The sequence below is a fragment of the Rhinoderma darwinii genome, chromosome 12, assembly GCF_050947455.1.
Source record: "Rhinoderma darwinii isolate aRhiDar2 chromosome 12, aRhiDar2.hap1, whole genome shotgun sequence".
NCBI lineage: Eukaryota > Metazoa > Chordata > Amphibia > Anura > Rhinodermatidae > Rhinoderma > Rhinoderma darwinii.
Window position 1 is genome coordinate 51972242 of NC_134698.1, and position 20871 is coordinate 51993112.

Genomic DNA, 20871 nt, shown 5'->3' on the forward strand with positions numbered 1-20871 from the left:
TTTTATTTTGAAAAACGATGAATTTTGAGCAAGTTATGAGCAGTTTTAGATTTATGCTAATGACTTTCTAAATCGACAACTGGGTGTGATTTTACTTTTTACCAACTGGGCGTTGTACAGAGGAGTGTATGACGCGGACCAATACGCATCATACACTTCTTATTGTTCCAGCCCATTGTTACAGTGTGATTGTGCAGTGAAAGAAGCTGGGCTGGAATAATGAGAATAATGAGAGGCAAACCTGATGTATGAAGAATTATAATAATGCATTTGGAATGTATCGTATGTCTGTAATTGGCTGAATTTGAAATAGTTACATTGCCTCCGATTGGTTAACCTCAAGCCTACACCCCTTTTGAATGATATTATTTTAATAGAATTTGGCAATAAACCTCAGAGGAGTATTTTGACCATACCAGCAGCGTCTGTGTGTCTAATTCTTCTCTCGATATATCGATAAAACATGATTTGGACCTGGATAAATCACTGGAGGGCGGGTATCAGTTTACATATCCATTGCAAGTTTCAGTCTAATAAATTTTGAATCAGTTGTCACGTCAGTCATACTGGGCAGGCATGAAGGTTTATTTAAAAAAGGAATAAGCCACTGCCAGCAGCTAATCTCTGGGGGAACAAAGGTTTCGGCATGTTAGATCGCCAGCTTAACCTGCAGCAATAGGTGGGTTCAGTCAACTCTAATCTAATGTGTACACTGCCAGATTCAGAAAAACTGTGGTCCCAAAAGTCATTGGGTGAGATTTAGTAAAACTAGTGAAAGGGAACAATGGAGTAATTGCCCATAACAACCAATCAGATTCCACATTATATTTTTCAGAGGATCCTTCGAAAATAAAAGCAGCGAACTGACAGGTTGCCATGGGCAACTACTCCACTTTTCCTTTGCTTCGGTTTTGATAAATCTCCACTTTATCTGCTTTATTTCTAAAACAGTGCCACCCTAGGCAGTGTCTGGCATTGCAGTTTAGCCTCGTTCATTTTAAGGCGTCTGAGCTGTAATACCATAAACAGACTATGGACAAGAGTGGCCCTATTTCTGGAAGAAGCAGCCATCTTTTTCTTAAAACTAATCTAGGATTACTGGAGGAGATAGTGAAGATAAAATAACCCATGGTAAGTGAGCTGAGGCTTCCCGTCATCTTTACAGCATGATCACAGGAATTTTAAAATAGACCTAAGATTTATAAAAGGACATCACAGGTTTTCTAAATGCCCAAACAGGAACAGACGGTGCTCCTCATCTGACGTGTTCCCACCACAGAACAGACAATGGAAACCGTCCTGGATATCTAAGCAATTGGAGTCAGTATAGGATTTAAACTCTCGGCTACAAAACCCATAAATTGTCCCCATCTGCTGTACAGAATAACACCTCCTGTAGTCACACGGCAGAATTAGCTGATCACACGCACGCTGTACTATACATCATCATAAAAGAAAGGTCAAAGTAGAAAAAGTTACAAATAAATTTAAGGAAATACTCACGGTCAGCACTGTAGTCATCCACTAAAATAATCTCCTGTATTAAATTCGGAGGGCTTCGGATTAAAACACTGTCAGAGAAAGGAAATAACAGTTTTATGAAATATGCACAGAATATTTAATGTACATCATGCCCACTGTTAAAGGGGTTTTCTGATGAAAACAACCTCTTTTCAAATGATCGCCACAAACCGATTTCCTGTGCAGGATTAGGATAGCCGGGCCGTAACCCCTGTGAATGGTGGCCATATTGGCAGTCATAAATATTGAATTGCAGAAAGCTTCAGCAATGAACTCTAGAGGACCCTACATATCCATGTAATGCATGGATTGCCAAATGATTTGGGAAATTGCTAAATTGTTTCACTCGTGGTAACAGCCAATCACTAAGGTTTACAGCAGCAGAAACCCCACAATCAGCAAAACCCCAGAATATTTACGGACATAAAAGGCATTGTCCAAACGTTTAACATCCTGATATCACAACTCAAGGAGCTCAGTTTACAAGAGATTTTTTTTTTCTCTTTAATAAACTTCCGCATTTCAAGTGGAATACTAAAAAAGTGAACTGAATGGTTTGTGTGAATGACCTAAGGGAGACTTTCTTATTGATTGTTGCAATTGCACCAGCTACGAAGCCTCCTGAAGAATTAAAAAGTATATACACACACACACACACACACACACACACACAGTGGCGGATTAAGAAGACCATGGGCCCTGGGCTGTTACCCAAACTTGGGCCCCCCTTCTCCACCACCACCCTGCCGCGCCGTAACTATTGCTAACACTACCTAAACACTAGTACACAAAGTACGCACAGTACACAAAGTACGCACAGTACGCACATTATGCACAAAGTAGGCACATTATGCACAAAGTAGGCACATTATGCACAAAGTAGGCACATTATGCACAAAGTAGGCACATTATGCACAAAGTAGGCACATTATGCACAAAGTAGGCACATTATGCACAAAGTAGGCACATTATGCACAAAGTAGGCACATTATGCACAAAGTAGGCACATTATGCACAAAGTAGGCACATTATGCACTGTGCCTACTTTGTGCATAATGTGCCTACTTTGTGCATAATGTGCCTACTTTGTGCATAATGTGCCTACTTTGTGCATAATGTGCCTACTTTGTGCATAATGTGCCTACTTTGTGCATAATGTGCCTACTTTGTGCATAATGTGCCTACTTTGTGCATAATGTGCCTACTTTGTGCATAATGTGCCTACTTTGTGCATAATGTGCCTACTTTGTGCATAATGTGCCTACTTTGTGCATAATGTGCCTACTTTGTGCATAATGTGCCTACTTTGTGCATAATGTGCCTACTTTGTGCATAATGTGCCTACTTTGTGCATAATGTGCCTACTTTGTGCATAATGTGCCTACTTTGTGCATAATGTGCCTACTTTGTGCATAATGTGCCTACTTTGTGCATAATGTGCCTACTTTGTGCATAATGTGCCTACTTTGTGCATAATGTGCCTACTTTGTGCATAATGTGCCTACTTTGTGCATAATGTGCCTACTTTGTGCATAATGTGCCTACTTTGTGCATAATGTGCCTACTTTGTGCATAATGTGCCTACTTTGTGCATAATGTGCCTACTTTGTGCATAATGTGCGTACTTTGTGCATAATGTGCGTACTTTGTGCATAATGTGCGTACTTTGTGCATAATGTGCGTACTTTGTGCATAATGTGCGTACTTTGTGCATAATGTGCGTACTTTGTGCATAATGTGCGTACTTTGTGCATAATGTGCGTACTTTGTGCATAATGTGCGTACTTTGTGCATAATGTGCGTACTTTGTGCATAATGTGCGTACTTTGTGCATAATGTGCGTACTTTGTGCATAATGTGCGTACTTTGTGCATAATGTGCGTACTTTGTGCATAATGTGCGTACTTTGTGCATAATGTGCGTACTTTGTGCATAATGTGCGTACTTTGTGCATAATGTGCGTACTTTGTGCATAATGTGCGTACTTTGTGCATAATGTGCGTACTTTGTGCATAATGTGCGTACTTTGTGCATAATGTGCGTACTTTGTGCATAATGTGCGTACTTTGTGCATAATGTGCGTACTTTGTGCATAATGTGCGTACTTTGTGCATAATGTGCGTACTTTGTGCATAATGTGCGTACTTTGTGCATAATGTGCGTACTTTGTGCATAATGTGCGTACTTTGTGCATAATGTGCGTACTTTGTGCATAATGTGCGTACTTTGTGCATAATGTGCGTACTTTGTGCATAATGTGCGTACTTTGTGCATAATGTGGTACTTTGTGTACTGTGTGTACTTTGTGCATAAAGTACGCACATTATGCACAAAGTACGCACATTATGCACAAAGTACGCACAAAGTACACAAAGTAGGCACATTATGCACAAAGTACGCACAGTACACAAAGTACCACATTATGCACAAAGTACGCACATTATGCACAAAGTAGGCACATTATGCACAAAGTACGCACATTATACACAAAGTACGCACATTATGCACAAAGTACGCACATTATGCACAAAGTACGCACATTATGCACAAAGTAGGCACATTATGCACAAAGTACGCACAGTACACAAAGTACGCACATTATGCACAAAGTACGCACATTATGCACAAAGTACGCACATTATGCACAAAGTACGCACAGTACACAAAGTACCACATTATGCACAAAGTACGCACATTATGCACAAAGTAGGCACATTATGCACAAAGTACGCACAGTACACAAAGTACCACATTATGCACAAAGTACGCACATTATGCACAAAGTACACAAAGTAGGCACATTATGCACAAAGTACGCACATTATGCACAAAGTACACAAAGTAGGCACATTATGCACAAAGTACGCACAGTACACAAAGTACCACATTATGCACAAAGTACGCACATTATGGACAAAGTACGCACATTATGCACAAAGTACGCACAGTACACACATTATGCACAAAGTACGCACATTATGCACAAAGTACGCACAGTACACAAAGTACACAAAGTAGGCACATTATACACAAAGTACGCACATTATACACAAAGTATGCATAGTACACAAAGTCCACACGAGTATGCACATTATACACAAAGTACACCTTGTAAACACATGAATATGGACATTAAACATACATGAATATACACATTAAACACACATGAATATGGACATTAAACATACATGAATATGGACATTAAACATACATGAATATGGACATTAAACATACATGAATATGGACATTAAACATACATGAATATGGACATTAAACACACATGCACTTACCTTTTATGTCTTCACTGCAGCTCTTCTCCTGCTCACAGCACGACACAGAGCCCGCCGACAGTCTCCCCTCCCCCATGTCCCGACAGCTAGCAGCAGAGGAGAGATGTTTAGAGCAGGGAAGGGGGGCTGGAGGGGGAGCTTCTAAAGCAGCACAGACCACGGCTGCTAAGTAGAAGCGAAGCTCCCCTCGCCTGACAGGTGCGGTCCTGGCACCGGGGCTCCCTCCGGTGCTAGCGACGCCACTGGGCATGAGGGGGTTCGGGCGGTCATGGGCCCCCTGGGAGCCTTGGGCCCCCTGGGAGCCTTGGGCCCCGGGCGACCGCCCGAAACGCCCTAATGATAATCCGCCACTGCACACACACATATACACATTATATATATATATATATATATATATATATATATAAACTATTTCAACCACATGTTGGCCTTTTGCATCTATGGTTAAAAATAAAGCAACTTTGCTAATAATCTTGATTAAAAATATCATACTGTTTTGTGTCTACAGATCTATGTGTCTCCGTGGAAACTGATTGTTTATTTTGATCCTTCAGTCATGTGTTATTCTCTATCTGCCACCTGCTTTTTGCTAACCTACAGACAATGGGTTTGTTTATAGTCCATACCCTAGGAGAAACATGGGGCATAAGAGCTGTAGACGAAAAAAAACCACGATAGGAAATTTAGAATAATCACCATTTGCAAAGTTGTTCCATTATACAGGGTGGGCCATTTATATGGATACACCTAAATAAAATGGGAATGGTTGGGGATATTAACTTCTTGTATGTGGCACATTAGTATATGGGAGGGGGGAAACTTTTCAAGCTGGGTGTTGACCATGGTGGCCATTTTGAAGACGGACATTTTGTATCCAACTTTAGTTTTTTCAATGGGAAGAGGGTCATGTGACACATCAAACTTATCAAGAATTTCACAAGAAAAACAATGGTGTTCTTGGTTTTAACGTTACTTTATACTTTCATGAGTTATTTACAGGTTTCTGACCACTTATAAAATGTGTTCAAAGTGCTGCCCATTGTGTTGGATTGTCAATGCAACCCTCTTCTCCCACTCTTCACACACTGATAGCAACACCGCAGAAGAAATGCTAGCACAGGCTTCCAGTATCCGTAGTTTCAGTTGCTGCACATCTCGTATCTTCACAGCATAGAAAATTGCCTTCAGATGACCCCAAACATAAAAGTCTAAGGGGGTCAGATCGGGAGGCATTTCTTCTGCATTGTTGCTATCAGTGTGTGAAGAGTGGGAGAAGAGGGTTGCATTGACAATCCAACACAATGGGCAGCACTTTGAACGCATTTTATAAGTGGTCAGAAACTTGTAAATAACTCATGAAAGAATAAAGTAACGTTAAAACCAAGCACACCATTGTTTTTCTTGTGAAATTCTCGATAAGTTTGATGTCAGATGACCCTCTTCCCATTGAAAAAACTAAAGTTGGATACAAAATGTCCGACTACAAAATGGCCACCATGGTCAACACCCAGCTTGAAAAGTTTCCCCCCTCCCATATACTAATGTGCCACAAACAGGAAGTTAATATCACCAACCATTCCCATTTTATTTAGGTGTATCCATATAAATGGCCCACCCTGTATTTTAAATGCATTAATGCAATACAAAATGGTTGCAACAGTGTATAAAGCCTTTAACCCTTTCCCGGCCAAGGACGCATCTCATACATCCTGACAGGAAGGCACTTCAGTAGCTGAGAACATATCTGATAAGTCCTTGTTACGAACAGCTCTCTCAAGCTAGGTCGCAGCTAGAGATACGATGTAAGTTCTTCTTGGCTGCAACCTAGCCTGAGTAAGAGTAGGGTAAAGTGGGATCTGCATATATTTGTAGTTTTTACCTCAGTCAGTGTGGAGAGGGAGAGGAGAATATATGATCCTCGTCCTGTATGACTGTAGATGACCCCAGGGAGAAGGGTAACATTAACTTTTTAGCGTTATAATCCCCCTCCACCTTACCAATTAGAGTGCTTACTTGAACTCGGATTATCATTTATGGGGGGGGGGCTTGTTTTTCAGAAAAGGAGTGAGAAGATGAGCAGTAGCTTATCTAATTACCCCTCAATGCCAAATTTATCGACTCTTTAGCGACGTTTACCAGCATCCAGATCACAGGGTCACATAGGTCGCAACAACCACTTGCACTACACACACATCAATAAAGTTTATACATTTTACACTCCTTATCCTGTCTGTACCTAAAATCCGCCGACCACTTCTCTAGTTAGAATCACTGTTTGATACAAAGTTGTGTGAAGGTAATTGTGTGTATAAATTCTTAAGTTGTATTTTTATGCGTGTGCAGTATATATTTTTAACATATTTCTGGATTATAATTGAAGTGTAGCTTAACGTTTAACAAACTTCTGACATGTCATAGTGACATGTCAGAAGTTTTGATTGGTGTGGGTCCGAGCACTGAGACCCCCACCAATAGCTATAAAACGAAGCAGCTGAAGCGCTCGTGTGAGCACTCAGCCGCTTCGTTTCTGTTCGGCTTCTTCCGGAAATCCGATCTATCAGAGTACGGGCTCATAGACTTTATATGGAGTCTGTCCTCCGATACATTGATTTCCAGAAAAAGCCGAACAGAAACGAAGCGGCTGAGCGCTCACACGAGTGCTTCAGCTGCTCTGTTTTAGCGATTGGTGGGGGTCTCAGACCCCCACCAATCAAAACTTCTGACATGCCACTATGACATGTCAGAAGTTTGTCAAACGTTTAGCTACAATTTATATATTGCATGGCCTCCGTTTTAATGTTTTTGAGAGCACAAGTTCTTGTTCATGTAGACATATGTGGTATATATATACATATATTATTTTGACATTGTTTTTATGTGTAAACCTTTGCTTGTGTGCGCGCGCGCGCGCATAGGAGTTTGTTTTAAGCGCAAATGTATGTTATAATGCATTTAAAAATAAATATTGTAAATAGTTTGTCTCAAAGTTATGTGAAGGTGGACATGGCTGTCAACAGCATGTCAAGACAACTGCAATCATCAGGTTGTGCGCTTTCAATAAATTGATACGGTTTGTGACTGAACCCACTTTTTGAAGCGGTGTAATCCATGTATTCTAAAGGTTAATTTTTTTTCTTTGAATTTCCATCTTAAAACCAGATTTTTGGGCTTTTAAATTCCAGTGATTTTATGAAGATATGTGCATATACAGCACGCGCACCTGTGAATATAGACATGTGTGGTGTGTTTCAACTCCTCCACAGTTTATTGCAAAGTACATTTTGTTGGCATAAGGGGTCTGTTTGAGTACACATTTTAATCACAAAGTTGAATATACATGCAGATGTAGACAGAAATGTTATGTATGAACTCTGTACATATTAAACTCCTTTTTAGGGTGCGTGGTGCAGCTAATTTTCTGCTTGGGTAACCCTTTTAGCCACGAATATAAATTTTGTAAAAATTTTTTTACGAAAAATTGAAATTTGAGACAAAAAAATTGTATGATGGTGTAAGTGTGTATAAAGTGCTCAGTGGCAGTTAGACACGGTGGCGGGTGTCTACCCTCACAAAATATATAGGTATGGGGGTTTGGTATGATTTTTTTATTTTGTAATTTGGGATTTATTTGTAAATGTCAATAGTGTGAAAAGTGTCCTGGCTACCAAAGGTGCAAAATGTCTGACAGGAAAAGGGTTAAGAATGTTGCAGTGAGTGAGAAGCTTGACATAAGCACAACAAGACATTATTGAAGGTCATAACGTCCTAAAACGTCCTTTAATTCCTGCCCAAGAATCCAAATAATAGAACAGAAGTCATTTTCTGCATGGACATCGAATAAGTAAATATTATGCAAATTAATAAAAGATGTGCAAATATTAGTTATGGCTTATTTAGTCAAGGTACAGTGCACTTTAGGATTAGTGGCGTTTTAAAGGAGAGCCAGACTGTTTAAAGGTAAAAAGTGCCAAATTACTGGAACAAGGGCCCCACTGTTATTCTGAAATGCCTGGCACATAAGCGTTTCCTTATCTTACAGCCAATAAATTGGTATTTTTGCCATGCAGACATGAGCTAATCCACAGAAAAAGAATGTAAACTTAATTCCAAGTCAAACATTTTAGAAAGATTTCAGATCATTTATACTGTAGTTTTCAAATTTCCAAAGTTCTGCTCTACAATTAAAGAGAATCTGCGAAAGATTAAAGAGGTGGATTTAGAAAACCCATTTATAGAAATTCTATTAGAATAAAAATTAAATTAAACCCCACATCTAGGAGCTCATGCACTATATGAATAATAATTGTATGATGGAGTGCTCGTTGGCTTCCATTCAAGGTGTGTACAGAAGGTGCTTTTTATTAAGTAATACTCTATAGAGGCATAATTATATTCCTCCCCCAATGTCTTCCTATATTGAGTTGACCAGTCTCTTTCCCAAGGGTACTAAGTCCTCTCACGGACCCTTCTCACAAAAACAAACGATTGTACAAAAGCAATTAATTAATTAAATTGATAAATTTCCTAATTTTGCCTTTAATATTAAAAGTAGCATGTATGTTACACAGTTAAGGTTGAAAAAAAAAAGAAGTAGGGCCAGCAAGTCCAACCTATAATCCTACCCTGTTGAGCCAGAGGAAGGCAAAGATTGCCTCCATAGGGGAAAAAGTCCTCCCTGACTCAGGGGTTACATGGGTAAGAAGTCTGTCCAGCCAGTGTGATAAAGCAGTTACTCATAAGACATTCCACTGTTCATATATTCTATAAAGTAGTGAGTGCTGATAGCTTATTGAAACTCCCCCCAGAAACGTCCCCTTACATTTAACAGCTCCATAACCAGCTCTGCTGTTTATTAAAAGGGGTAGTGTTCTATAGGCAGACCCTTTTCTTTTGCCCTACGGATCGGATATTAGAGCTGTAGAATATCTGGTTATGGCAGACAATGCCTATATTCAATGCTCAGACAAGATATTGTTACAATGGTCCCTAAACCTGAACACTTCCTCATCACCAGTGAAAAGTAAATGATTCATTGACACCAATAACCATTCTTTATGCAGAATAATAGAAATGTTGTGTAGGGGGGAGACTAGATTATTCATCGCACACAGTAGATATTAAACAGAGGTATATTATCCAGTCAGTACTAACCTCTTAATTGTTCGGAGCAGAGTAGAACGCGCTTCGTTATGAAAAGTAATAATAACACTAGTGGAAGGGAGGTCATGGTCATAACGTACAGAGGTGCATCTGGTGAGAAACAGGATCAAGAATATATTAGAACAATCGGATTGAGAATAATGTTACTCATAATCTCTTAGCTAGATATCAATGGTGCCAGAAACTTTGCTAAAGGTTTCAGTTTGCCACCGTTGTGACGGGGCTCCGTTGTTTTGACGGAATCCATAGCGCAGTCAACTGCCACAACGGTGACAAACGAAAACCTTTAGAAACAATTTAGTCACCATTGATATCAATGGTGATGTAAACAGAAGCTTAGATTTCCGTTTGCCTTTCCGGAAACCTCCGACAGGACCCCTCAACGGAGGGGCAACGGTGATGTGAACACAGCCTCACGCACAGAAATTTCTGCAAAAAAACAAAAAACTCTGCTGCACATAAACATTGGAGATTATACAGATACTCCTGAACACTTTATCTCAACTGCAGTTTTCAAGCACCCCCAACAGGTCATAGTCAGAGATGCCCTCACATCGTGTTCACACGTTGTGGTTGCAACAACTGCGATACTGCGGCAAAAAACAGCCTTATAGAGAGAACACTTGTGGTAATTTCTGGTGCACTGACAATTATATCACTAGTGCAATACTTAAAGAGGCTCTGTCACCAGATTATCAAATCCCTTCGTCAAAAATGATAGTTTTTCTAAATAAAAACACACTGCTGTAATCTACATTACAGCGCTGATCACATCATGTACAATATATAATGTGGTGACAGAGCCTCTTTAGAGGCTATGTATGATAGGGATAAAGATAGAGTAAAGCAGAACAAAAAGGCAAATCCTTTCAAAGGAATCGTGTGTGCAAGCCCCAGGACTACGACTTCCAGTCCCAAAAATTTAGTCATTCAAAGAATAGGCTGCACTCCACATACTTGATTTCAAGTGGGAAAAAAAAGGGTTTTATTCACCCATAAAAGTGCGACGTTTTAGCCCCAGCATGGGCCTTTCTCAACCAGTATTAACACTGTGCATCACATGATTTATATATCATACGACATGTAATTACACGATTATAATCATTAGAGTGATACATATATATGTATCAATTGTGAATTATCTCTAAAATATAACCCCTAATAGGGAAAAAAAGTGCAAAGTGCATAATAATAAACATTTACAAAAACATATATAAAGTGATCCATAGAATCCCCGTTTTAAATCTAATTAGTCAATCATAGATCCACATAAACACGTTACTAATCAATATTTCAAATAACATACTGCCCGGAAGTCCACCATCCACAACCACGGTGCCCTGTGTATCAAAGCCAAAATACGGCGTCTAGCTGGGAATACTACGCACGTCCACATATGTTCTATTTCAGTAACCAATTCCCACAACATAGTAACTGAAAATAGCTAATGAGATTTCCTACTAAGACATGCGGGTCGTATCTACACGCGCAGAGAGGACTTCACTGGTGGCGCGGCCATATTAGGAAGGGGCAAATGCACCCTTCTTATCCCGTATATGGAAAAGAGACATCCTTTAAATTACACAACCGCTATGCGTCCGATCAACCTACAACATTAGGGTGCGTTTTATTAACCCCTTAATGACCGCCGATACGTCTTTTTACGGCGGTCATTAGTGGGCTTTATTCTAGAGCGCCGCCAAACTACGTCGCTGCTATAGAATAAAGTAAACAGAGCAGGGAGCCGTGAAATCTCCCTGCTCTCAGCTGCCAGAAGCAGCTGAGGGCTGGGGGCGTCCCTGCTCTGCCGGGTGAGATCGATATTAGTATCGATCTCACCTGTTTAACCCCTCAGATGCGGTGCACAATAGCGAGCACCGCATCTGAGTGGTTTTGGAGAGAGGGAGGGAGCTCCCTCTCATCTCACTGACACCCGGCGATAAAATCGCCGAGTGTCTGTGTCTTCTATGGCAGCCGGGGGTCTAATAAAGACGCCCAGGTCTGCCTGCAGCGAATGCCTGCTAGATCATGCCGCAGGCATGACCTAGCAGATGCCTGTCCGTTTTAAACGGACAGGCAGTAATACACTGCAATACAAAAGTATTGCAGTGTATTATAATAGCGATCGGAGGATAGTGAAGTCCCCTAGTGGGACTAGTAAAAAAGTAAAAAAAGTTTAATAAAGTTAATAAAAAAAAAAAAGTGAAAAAAAAAAAATGAAAAACCCAGCTTTTCCCCTTACAAAATGCTTTACTATTAAAAAAAACTACAATAAAGCAAAAAAGTTACACATATTTGGTATTGCCGCATCCGTAACGACCCCGACTATAAAGCTGTTACGTTATTTAACCCGCACGGTGAACGCCGTAAAAAATAAAATTAAAAACAATGGAAAAATTGCTGTTTTCTGTTAATCCTGACTTAAAAAAAATGTGATAAAAAGTGATCAAAAAGTCGCATCTACTCTCAAATGGTACCAATAAAAACTGCAAGTCGTCCCGCAAAAAACAAGACCTTATACAGCTATGCCGACGCAAAAATAAAAAAGTTACAGCTCTTCGAATGTGACAATGGAAAAATCTAAAAAATGGCTTGGACATTAGGGCCCAGAATGCCAGCAGGGGGAAGGGGTTAAGTAATACTCTATAGAGGCATAATTATATTCCTCCCCCAATGTCTTCCTATATTGAGTTGACCAGTCCCTTTCCCAAGGGTACTAAGTCCTCTCATTGGCCAAACGCATCCCGGATCATAGATGTGCAAATAGCACACCAAGATTCACCCGTGCGCCGGCAATCAGGAGACAAAACAGGGGTTCAATCCCGAGTGCTGACTAAAACATTAAAGTACCATACATTCAAGCGTCACCATTATATTTATGTCATTTTGATCACTTATTCATACAACAAAGAATAAACGGGAACGCAGCTTCAATATCTTTAGGGGGAAAAACACGGAGCCTGTGTGGACATGTACAAAAAAGAAAAGCCAGCCCTAAACATATATAATATATTCTCCATCAGGGCAACATGGTGTGTCTGGAATTCCATATGGCAGGTTCCTAATATATTCATCTTATTGATGACACAGAAGACTGTTTTGTTTTTTTAAAGAAAATTCATGCATACAAAAAGAGAAAAAAAAAAGAAAAAAAGGCGGGAATGTCAATGAATCACATATGGAGAATAAATATTATATAAATATGTTAAAAAATGTATGTACAAAGACATTGTCTAATCGATCCTATACAGATAAAGGCACAGGACCTGGTCCAGCAAATATCTGAAGGCAAGTCATGCCACCTAAGTCACACTACCCAGATTATAATCAACAATTAACCCATGAGGTTTTAAAGTATTCAACTGAAAAATCTATTAGAACCCGTTTCTTGAAAAAAAAGGAATTAGATCAATCCTCATCTCAAGGGGGGGGGGGGGGGAACTGTATCAAATCACATGAAAACGCAGTTGTTTTTCAGAATGTTTAGACAGTGTCCTTGCCACCTGCTATACGTAGGAGAAACCACATTCGAATTAAGAAACAGGATTAACCTGCACCGATATATGATCTGTTGCAAACGCTTGGACCTATCGGTCTCTATCTATCCATCCATCTATCAAATTGTCCATCAGTGTGTTTGGTGCAACTTCCTAATACATTTTACTAAAAATTATGTTTACTTTTTGAGATACAGCTGCTTTGAATCCTGTATACAGAGCAGCTGTATCTAGCGCTGAAACCACGCAGGATTGAGCTGCGGTCGATCACATCTAAGTTCATGACATAGATGTGACCGATTACAGGTGGATCCTGCAAACCAGAGACTCTCAGTACCCGCTGTCACTGAACCTGTCAGTCCCGCGGACCTGACAGATTCAGGTCTTGGCGAATGATACAGCTGCGCTGCATACAGTATACAAAAGCAGCTGTATCTGAAAAAGTAAAAATCATTTTTAATAAAATGTATTTAGAAAGTTGCACCAATCATACTGATGCACAATTTTGTTTTGAAAAAAACAAAACGATTTCAAAAGGGGTATATAGCCTTTAAAGAAATCCTGAAAACATAACCTGTTGGAGGTATTTGAGGATTGGAGTGGAGAAATACTGCAGGATTCCAATGCTATGAGTTATGTGCAGTGTTTTTTTTTTTTTTTTTGCAAATAATGTGATAAATAATAAAACCTATTTATAATGTTATTGGTAAAACATTTTTTATTCATTTAATCTCATTCCTTCCTTTTTTTATTGCGCTAGGCTGTGTTCACACTTGCATTCTTGTACGATGTTGCTGCTTTGCAACTGATCTAAACAGAAAAGCTGATGACAAATCAAGATAATTCAAAGCAGTAGATACTGTGTATAGGGAATGCTAAATAAAATATAAAGGAATTCCAAGGAATATAAAATATTACAGAAGGAGTGTAATAGAGGGGGAAAAAAGCCATGTTTTGGACCCATTTTGGAAACTTAAAAAGGCATGTCCAACTCTGAGCAATTTTACAACTTATATACAGAAAAAAAAAATCGATATAAAAAACATTTAATAACTTTGTAAATACATTGAATTATTTATGTTGTACTGTTGCCGAGTTACTATAGAATATTTAAAGAGGCTGTGTCCCCAGATTATAAGTGCCCTATCTTCTACATAATCTGATTGGCGCTGTAATGTAGATAAGTGGTTTTTATTTTGAAAAACGATAATTTTTGAGCAAGTTATGAGCAATTTTAGATTTATGCAAATTAGTTTCTTAATGACCAACTGGGCGTGTTTTTAATTTTTACCAACTGGGCGTTGTACAGAGGAGTGTATGACGCTGACCAATCAGTGACCAATCAGCGTCATCCACTTCTCATTGTTCCAGTGTGATTGTGCAGTGAAAGAAGCTGGGCAACAATGAACAATGAGAAGTGTATGACGCCGATTGGTCACTGATTGGTCAGCGTCATACACTCCTCTGTACAACGCCCAGTTGGTATAAAGTAAATACACGCCGAGTTGTCTATTAACCCGTTAGTGACCGGCCCATCGTGTTTCTACGTCGGTCACTAACGGGCCTTATTCCGATGCCATAGACTTTTTACGTCGCGGCATCGGAATAAGTAAACCGAGCAGTGAGCTGTCAAATCTCCCTGCTCTCAGCTGCCAGAGGCAGCTGAGGGCTAGGAGTGTCCCTGCTCTGCCGGGTGAGATCGATATTAGTATCGATCTCACACTTTTAACCCCTCAGATGCGGTGCTCAATAGCGAGCACCGCATCTGAGTGGTTTTGGAGAGAGGGAGGGAGCTCCCTCTCTCCCCCACCGACAACCGGCGATACGATCGCTGAGTGTCTGTGTCTCCAATGGCAGCCGGGGGCCTAATAAAGCCCCCAGGTCTGCCTGGAGCGAATGCCTGCTAGATCATGCCGGAGGCATGACCTAGCAGATGCCTGTCCGTTTTAAACGGACAGGCATAATACACAGCAATACAGAAGTATTGCAGAGTATTATAATAGCGATCGCAGAATCGCATATTATAGTCCCCTAGTGGGACTAGTAAAAAAGTAAAAAAAAAAGTTTAATAAAGTTAATAAAAAAAAAAATGTGAAAAAAAAATGAATAACCCACTTTTTCCCCTTACAAACTGCTTTACTATTAAAAAAACAAAATAAAGTAAAAAAGTTACACATATTTGGTATCGCCGCGTCCGTAACGACCCCGACTATAAATCTATTACATTATTTGACCCGCAGGGTGAACGCTGTAAAAAATTAAATAAAAAACGACATAAAAATTGCTGTTTTCTGTGAATACTGACTTTAAAAAAAATGTGATTAAAAAGTGATCAAAAAGTCGCATCTACTCCAAAATGGTACCAATAAAAACTACACGTCGTCCCGCAAAAAAAAAGCCCTCATCCAACCGCATCGGCGAGAAAATAAAAACGTTACGGCTCTTGAAATATGGAGCCACAAAAACAAATAATTTAGAGAAAAAAGCGTTTTTACTGTGTAAAAATAGTAAAACATACAAAAACTATACAAATTTGGTATCGTTGCAATCGTAACAACGCGCTGTATAAAGTTATTGTGTCATTTATACCACACGGTAATTGGCGTAGATTTAGGATGCAAAAAAGAGTGTCAAAATTTTGGATTTTTTTCTATTCCCCCCAAAAAAAAGTTCATAAAAGTTAATCAATAAATAATATGTACCTCAAAATGGTGCTATTAAAAAATACAACTTGTCCCGCAAAAAACAAGACCTTATACAGCTATGTCGACGCAAAAATAAAGAGGTTATAGCTCTTGGAATGCGACGATTGAAAAACGTAAAAAATAGCTTGGTCAAGATCGACTTACCTGCAAACGCTGATGCTGCTGCAGAATCAACTGTAGCCTCTGGTGCCGATGTGGCCGTCACGATGCAGGACCTGTGAGTGACGTCACAGATCTGCACTGTCACAAGCTGGGCGTTCTGAAGAGAAGAGGATGTTACTTCTCATCAGAGCGCCCAGCTAGTAAAAGTATTAAAAACGCCCCGATGTACGCACATAATACACGCCCACTTGGACTTTTACTTTTAAACACACCCACTTGGACTTGTGCAAGCCTCATTTGCATAACTACAAAAATGGTCATAACTTGGCCAAAAATGCTCGTTTTTTAAAAATAAAAACGTTACTGTAATCTACATTGCAGCGCCGATCTGCTGCAATAGCAGATAGGGGTTGCAAAATCTGGTGACAGAGCCTCTTTAACATAGGAACCCAGACAGTGGGTTATGATTCATATATGAAACGGGAAACTCAAGACTACGCGTGCCTTAAACCAATAACCGCACGTTATTAGACTTTGACTCAATACTCAAGAATCCTCTATTGACCTTCTGTGCAGTTCTCTCTATCCACTTACGGATATGCATTATGTGTCTTGAACATTCCTTAAAGTTTAACCACCTCCCCAAAAAAAAAAAAAAATGAAAGATTCTGGATACTGTATCCTGGGTTAGTTAGTACAGTGTATAGAATCTCCACAGCTGTTTGACACACAGCCAGGCAAGCAGGGTCCCGCCTAGTTCACCCTGGCCTTTATATTCTCATAAAAGGTCTACTTTTACTCATTTTCCCACACATCTATTCTACCTGTAATGTCGTGTGTCCCGAATGGGCCGGTCACTGCTGAGTTTGTCGCTTTCCAGCTGGTTGAAGGCATGCTGCCGGTAAGGATCTTCTCCAGCCTTTAGAAACTTCAAGGATAGATACAACTTCTCATCAAAGACATTCAGCTTCCCCTTCTCGGTCTGTAAGGCTGACGTCACCTGGAACAAAACCCATTTCATGAAACGTGCTTTGACTATATCTTCGCCTGCAAATCCCTACACAATTCTCCACACTCGGATATTTTTGGCAGTTATAAGAGATGAAGCAACAGGAGGCAGAAAGTCGAATTCAGAAAACACAATCTGTTCTTTTTTACTTTAAAGATTTCCTACTCATAACAGAATTATTATTACTTTTCTTCAAAATGCTCATTGCAATAACATTCACGAATTGTTTCATTGCTAGAAATGGCAAAGAAATTTACCACATTTGAAGCTCAAAGTTGGCAAGTCTGACCTTCAGCCTAACCTTTTACCCTTCTCTAGTAATGACAAGATTTGCAAATGGATTCACTCGTCTCTACACATATAATTTGTATTCAATGACAGAACATTAGTCCACCAAACAAGACAGGATCAAAATAGGATTTTTATTAAATTCTGGATGCATTTAAAGGGAATGTGTTGCCAGAAAAACATGTTGTTTTTTTTTAATTAAACATTTAGTGTGTAGGTGATTAAACATTGTTCAAATTATTTTATTTTTTTTCACGAGTCAGGAAATATTATAAATTAATTCTAATTTATAATATTTCCCATTGCTGGTCACTAGATGGAGCTATTCCCAAAATTGCAGCATTGCAAAATTGGGTAAAAAGCCCTCGCTCTAGTGAGCTCTCAGCATCCCCCCCCCCTCCTTTATCCTGGCTAGTGCCGGGATAAACGAGGGGTTTGAACGGTCTAACCTCCTACACTGTGTGCCGCCATTTTTTGAGCTAACACACAGTGTAGTAGGTTTACATACAGTAGTAAACGTACACAAACACGAACATACATAGAAATCTCTTACCTGCTCCTGCCGCCGCGGCTCCCTCCGGCCCGTCCGCTCCGTCTGCTGCCGCTGGTCCAAGTGCACAAGTCCGGAAGCCGCGACCGGAAGTAGTAATCTTACTGTCCGGCCGCGACTTCCGGTCCACAGGAAAATGGCGCCGGACGGCGCGCATTTCAAATTGGACTGTGTGGGAGCGGCGCATGCGCAGTTCCCACACAGACGGCGTACATGTTAGTGGATGGAACGGGCCCCGTTCGTAGTCCCTATGAGACTGTGGCTGCCGTATTCCATGTCTGTATGTGTCGTTAATCGACACATACAGAAATGGGAAAAAAAATGGCAGCCCCCATAGGGAAGAAAAAGTGTAAAAATAAGAAAAAGTAAAACACAAACACACAAATAAATATAAACGTTTTTAATAAAGCACTAACATCTTTAACATATTAAAAAAAAAATTGTGATGACACTGTTCCTTTAAGAGTCTCAAAATAGGACGTAAATTACTTAAAGACAATGGCTGAAATGCCCCTAGTACAGCTGGTCAGGCAGGGCATTTGTTCTCATCGTGACAATTACAGACGGGCAGTAGTTTTGCACTTAAAAGTAAAGAAAGAAGAATGACAACCGGGTACTGTGAAAAATATATTACTCCATTACATCCGCAGACAACTCTATTTGTCTGTCACATTGGGAATATGGCTTCTCCCAGTCAGAGAGTGTCAAAGATGGTGATAAAAACAATACAGAGCAATATGCAAAAACAGGTGAAACAGGGCAGGTACGGCTTTGGAATGTACAATGCAGTATGGGCCATATCCTCCAATGTGGTCCTCGTCTGTTGGAGAAATGGCTAGTCAATAATGCGAAAAAAGGCCAAGTGGCCGAGAACCTTCGTATACATGGTGCTTCTAGTGTACGCAATTGTTTAGGGCAAACTGAAAACCTATAAATGCTTGTTTATCTGTCTTAACTCATGCTTACTACTAGCTTTTCATTCTATTTCCTCAGATTTCACCAGCCTCAAATCAGCAGCGGAGTAAAACCATAGCAAAAATAATCTGGGTATAATGGTGGAGGAGGATGAGGAAAAGGCCAATCTATTAAACGCCTTTTTTTGGATTTACAAAGGAAATCCAACGTGCGACGACAATATTAGGGATAAAGTAAATTCTCCATTAAATGTCACCTGCTTAACCCAGCAAGAAGTGCAGCGCCACCTTAACACTAAAATAGACAAATCATTGGGTCCGGATGGTATGCACCCACGCATTCCGCAGAAATTAGGTACCGTGATAGACAGACCCTTATTTCTGATATTTAAGGATTCTATCTTGACTGGGTCTGTTCCACAGGACTGGTGCATAGCAAATGTGATGGCAATATTCAAAATGGGTTTTCTAAGAGATGCTATCCTAGAGTATCTCAATGAAAATAAAGAGTCAACGCAGCATCAGAATGGGTTTATGAGGAATCGGTCCTGTCGAGGTAAGTTCTAGACTGGACCTGTGTACGGCTATGGATGGGACTGGGGGAAAAGGTGTGTGTAATTGGGTTAACAACGACTCAGTGATAGTAAAAAAATTAGGGGTGGTTATTAATGGTACATCCTCAGAGTGGGTGACAGTTACCAGTAGGGTTCCATAGGGGTCAGTATTGGGCCCTCTTCTTTTTAATAGGTTTATTAACCCCTTCCCGACATCCGCCGTATATATACGGCGCTGTCGGGAGGTGCTTCCCGCAAAGCGCCGTATATGTACGGCGCAGTGATGGTGCGGGCTCAGAAGCAGAGCCGGCACCATCACCGCGGGGTGACAGCTGTATTATACAGCTGGCACCCTCCTGTAACTGCCAGGACTGGAGCTATTCTCAGATCCGGCAGATTAACCCCTCAGATGCTGCGCTCAATAGAGCGCAGCATCTGATAGGTTTTCACCCGACCGGCAACCCAGTGATGCAATCGCTGGGTTGCTGTGGCAATCGGACGCCAGAAAATGGCGTCCGAGTCTGCCTTGTACGGGAGCCGATGAGGACCCGCCTGCGGCGTGTCCTCATAGGCTTGCTGTCAGTGAATAACTGACAGCGCTAATACACTGCACTACGTATGTAGTGCAGTGTATTAGAGTAGCGATCGGGGCAACAGGCCCTCATGTCCCCTAGTGGGACAAGTAAAAAAAGTAAAAAAAAGTTAATAAAAATGTGGTAAAACAATAAAAACACACATTTCAAATAAAAATAAAGCTAAACTGACTTTTTTCCCATAGTAAGTCTTTCATTATGGGAAAAAACGTAAAAATAAAAAAAACTATACATAATTGGTATCGCCGCGTCCGTAACGACCCAAACTACAAAACTATTATGTAATTTATCCCGCACGGTGAACGCGGTAAAAAAAAACATGAAAAACAGCGCAATAATCTTTGTTGTTAGGTCACATCTCCTTCCAAAAAATGCTATAAAAAGTGTTCAAAAAGTCACATTTACTCCAAAATAGTACAAATAAAAACGGCAATCCGTCCTGCAAAAAATAATCCCTGACACCGCTTTGTGCACGCAAAAATAATAAAGTTATGGGTCTTAGAATATGGCGACACAGAAAACAAATGATTTTATAAAAAAAGTGATTTTATTGTGCAAAAGCTGCAATACATAAAAAAAACTATATAAATTTGGTATCGCCGTAATCGTATCGACCCGCAGAATAAAGCTAACATGTAATTTAGGGCACACTGTGGATGCCGATAAAAAACCCAATAAAAAACTATTC

The 20871-nt window shown here is 40.1% G+C and overlaps 1 protein-coding gene across 1 annotated transcript in view; it reads right to left on the minus strand.

Annotated features, from left to right (window-relative positions):
* GALNT16 (polypeptide N-acetylgalactosaminyltransferase 16) overlaps positions 1 to 20871 on the minus strand; it is a 161228-nt gene that overhangs the window by 50793 nt on the left and 89564 nt on the right. The window contains exons 2-4 of the mRNA XM_075843292.1: positions 17100 to 17275; positions 9963 to 10061; positions 1504 to 1571 (exon numbers count right to left, since the gene is read on the minus strand). Coding sequence (XP_075699407.1) covers positions 1504 to 1571; positions 9963 to 10061; positions 17100 to 17275 — 343 coding nt within the window. The remainder of the gene's footprint in view (positions 1 to 1503; positions 1572 to 9962; positions 10062 to 17099; positions 17276 to 20871) is intronic.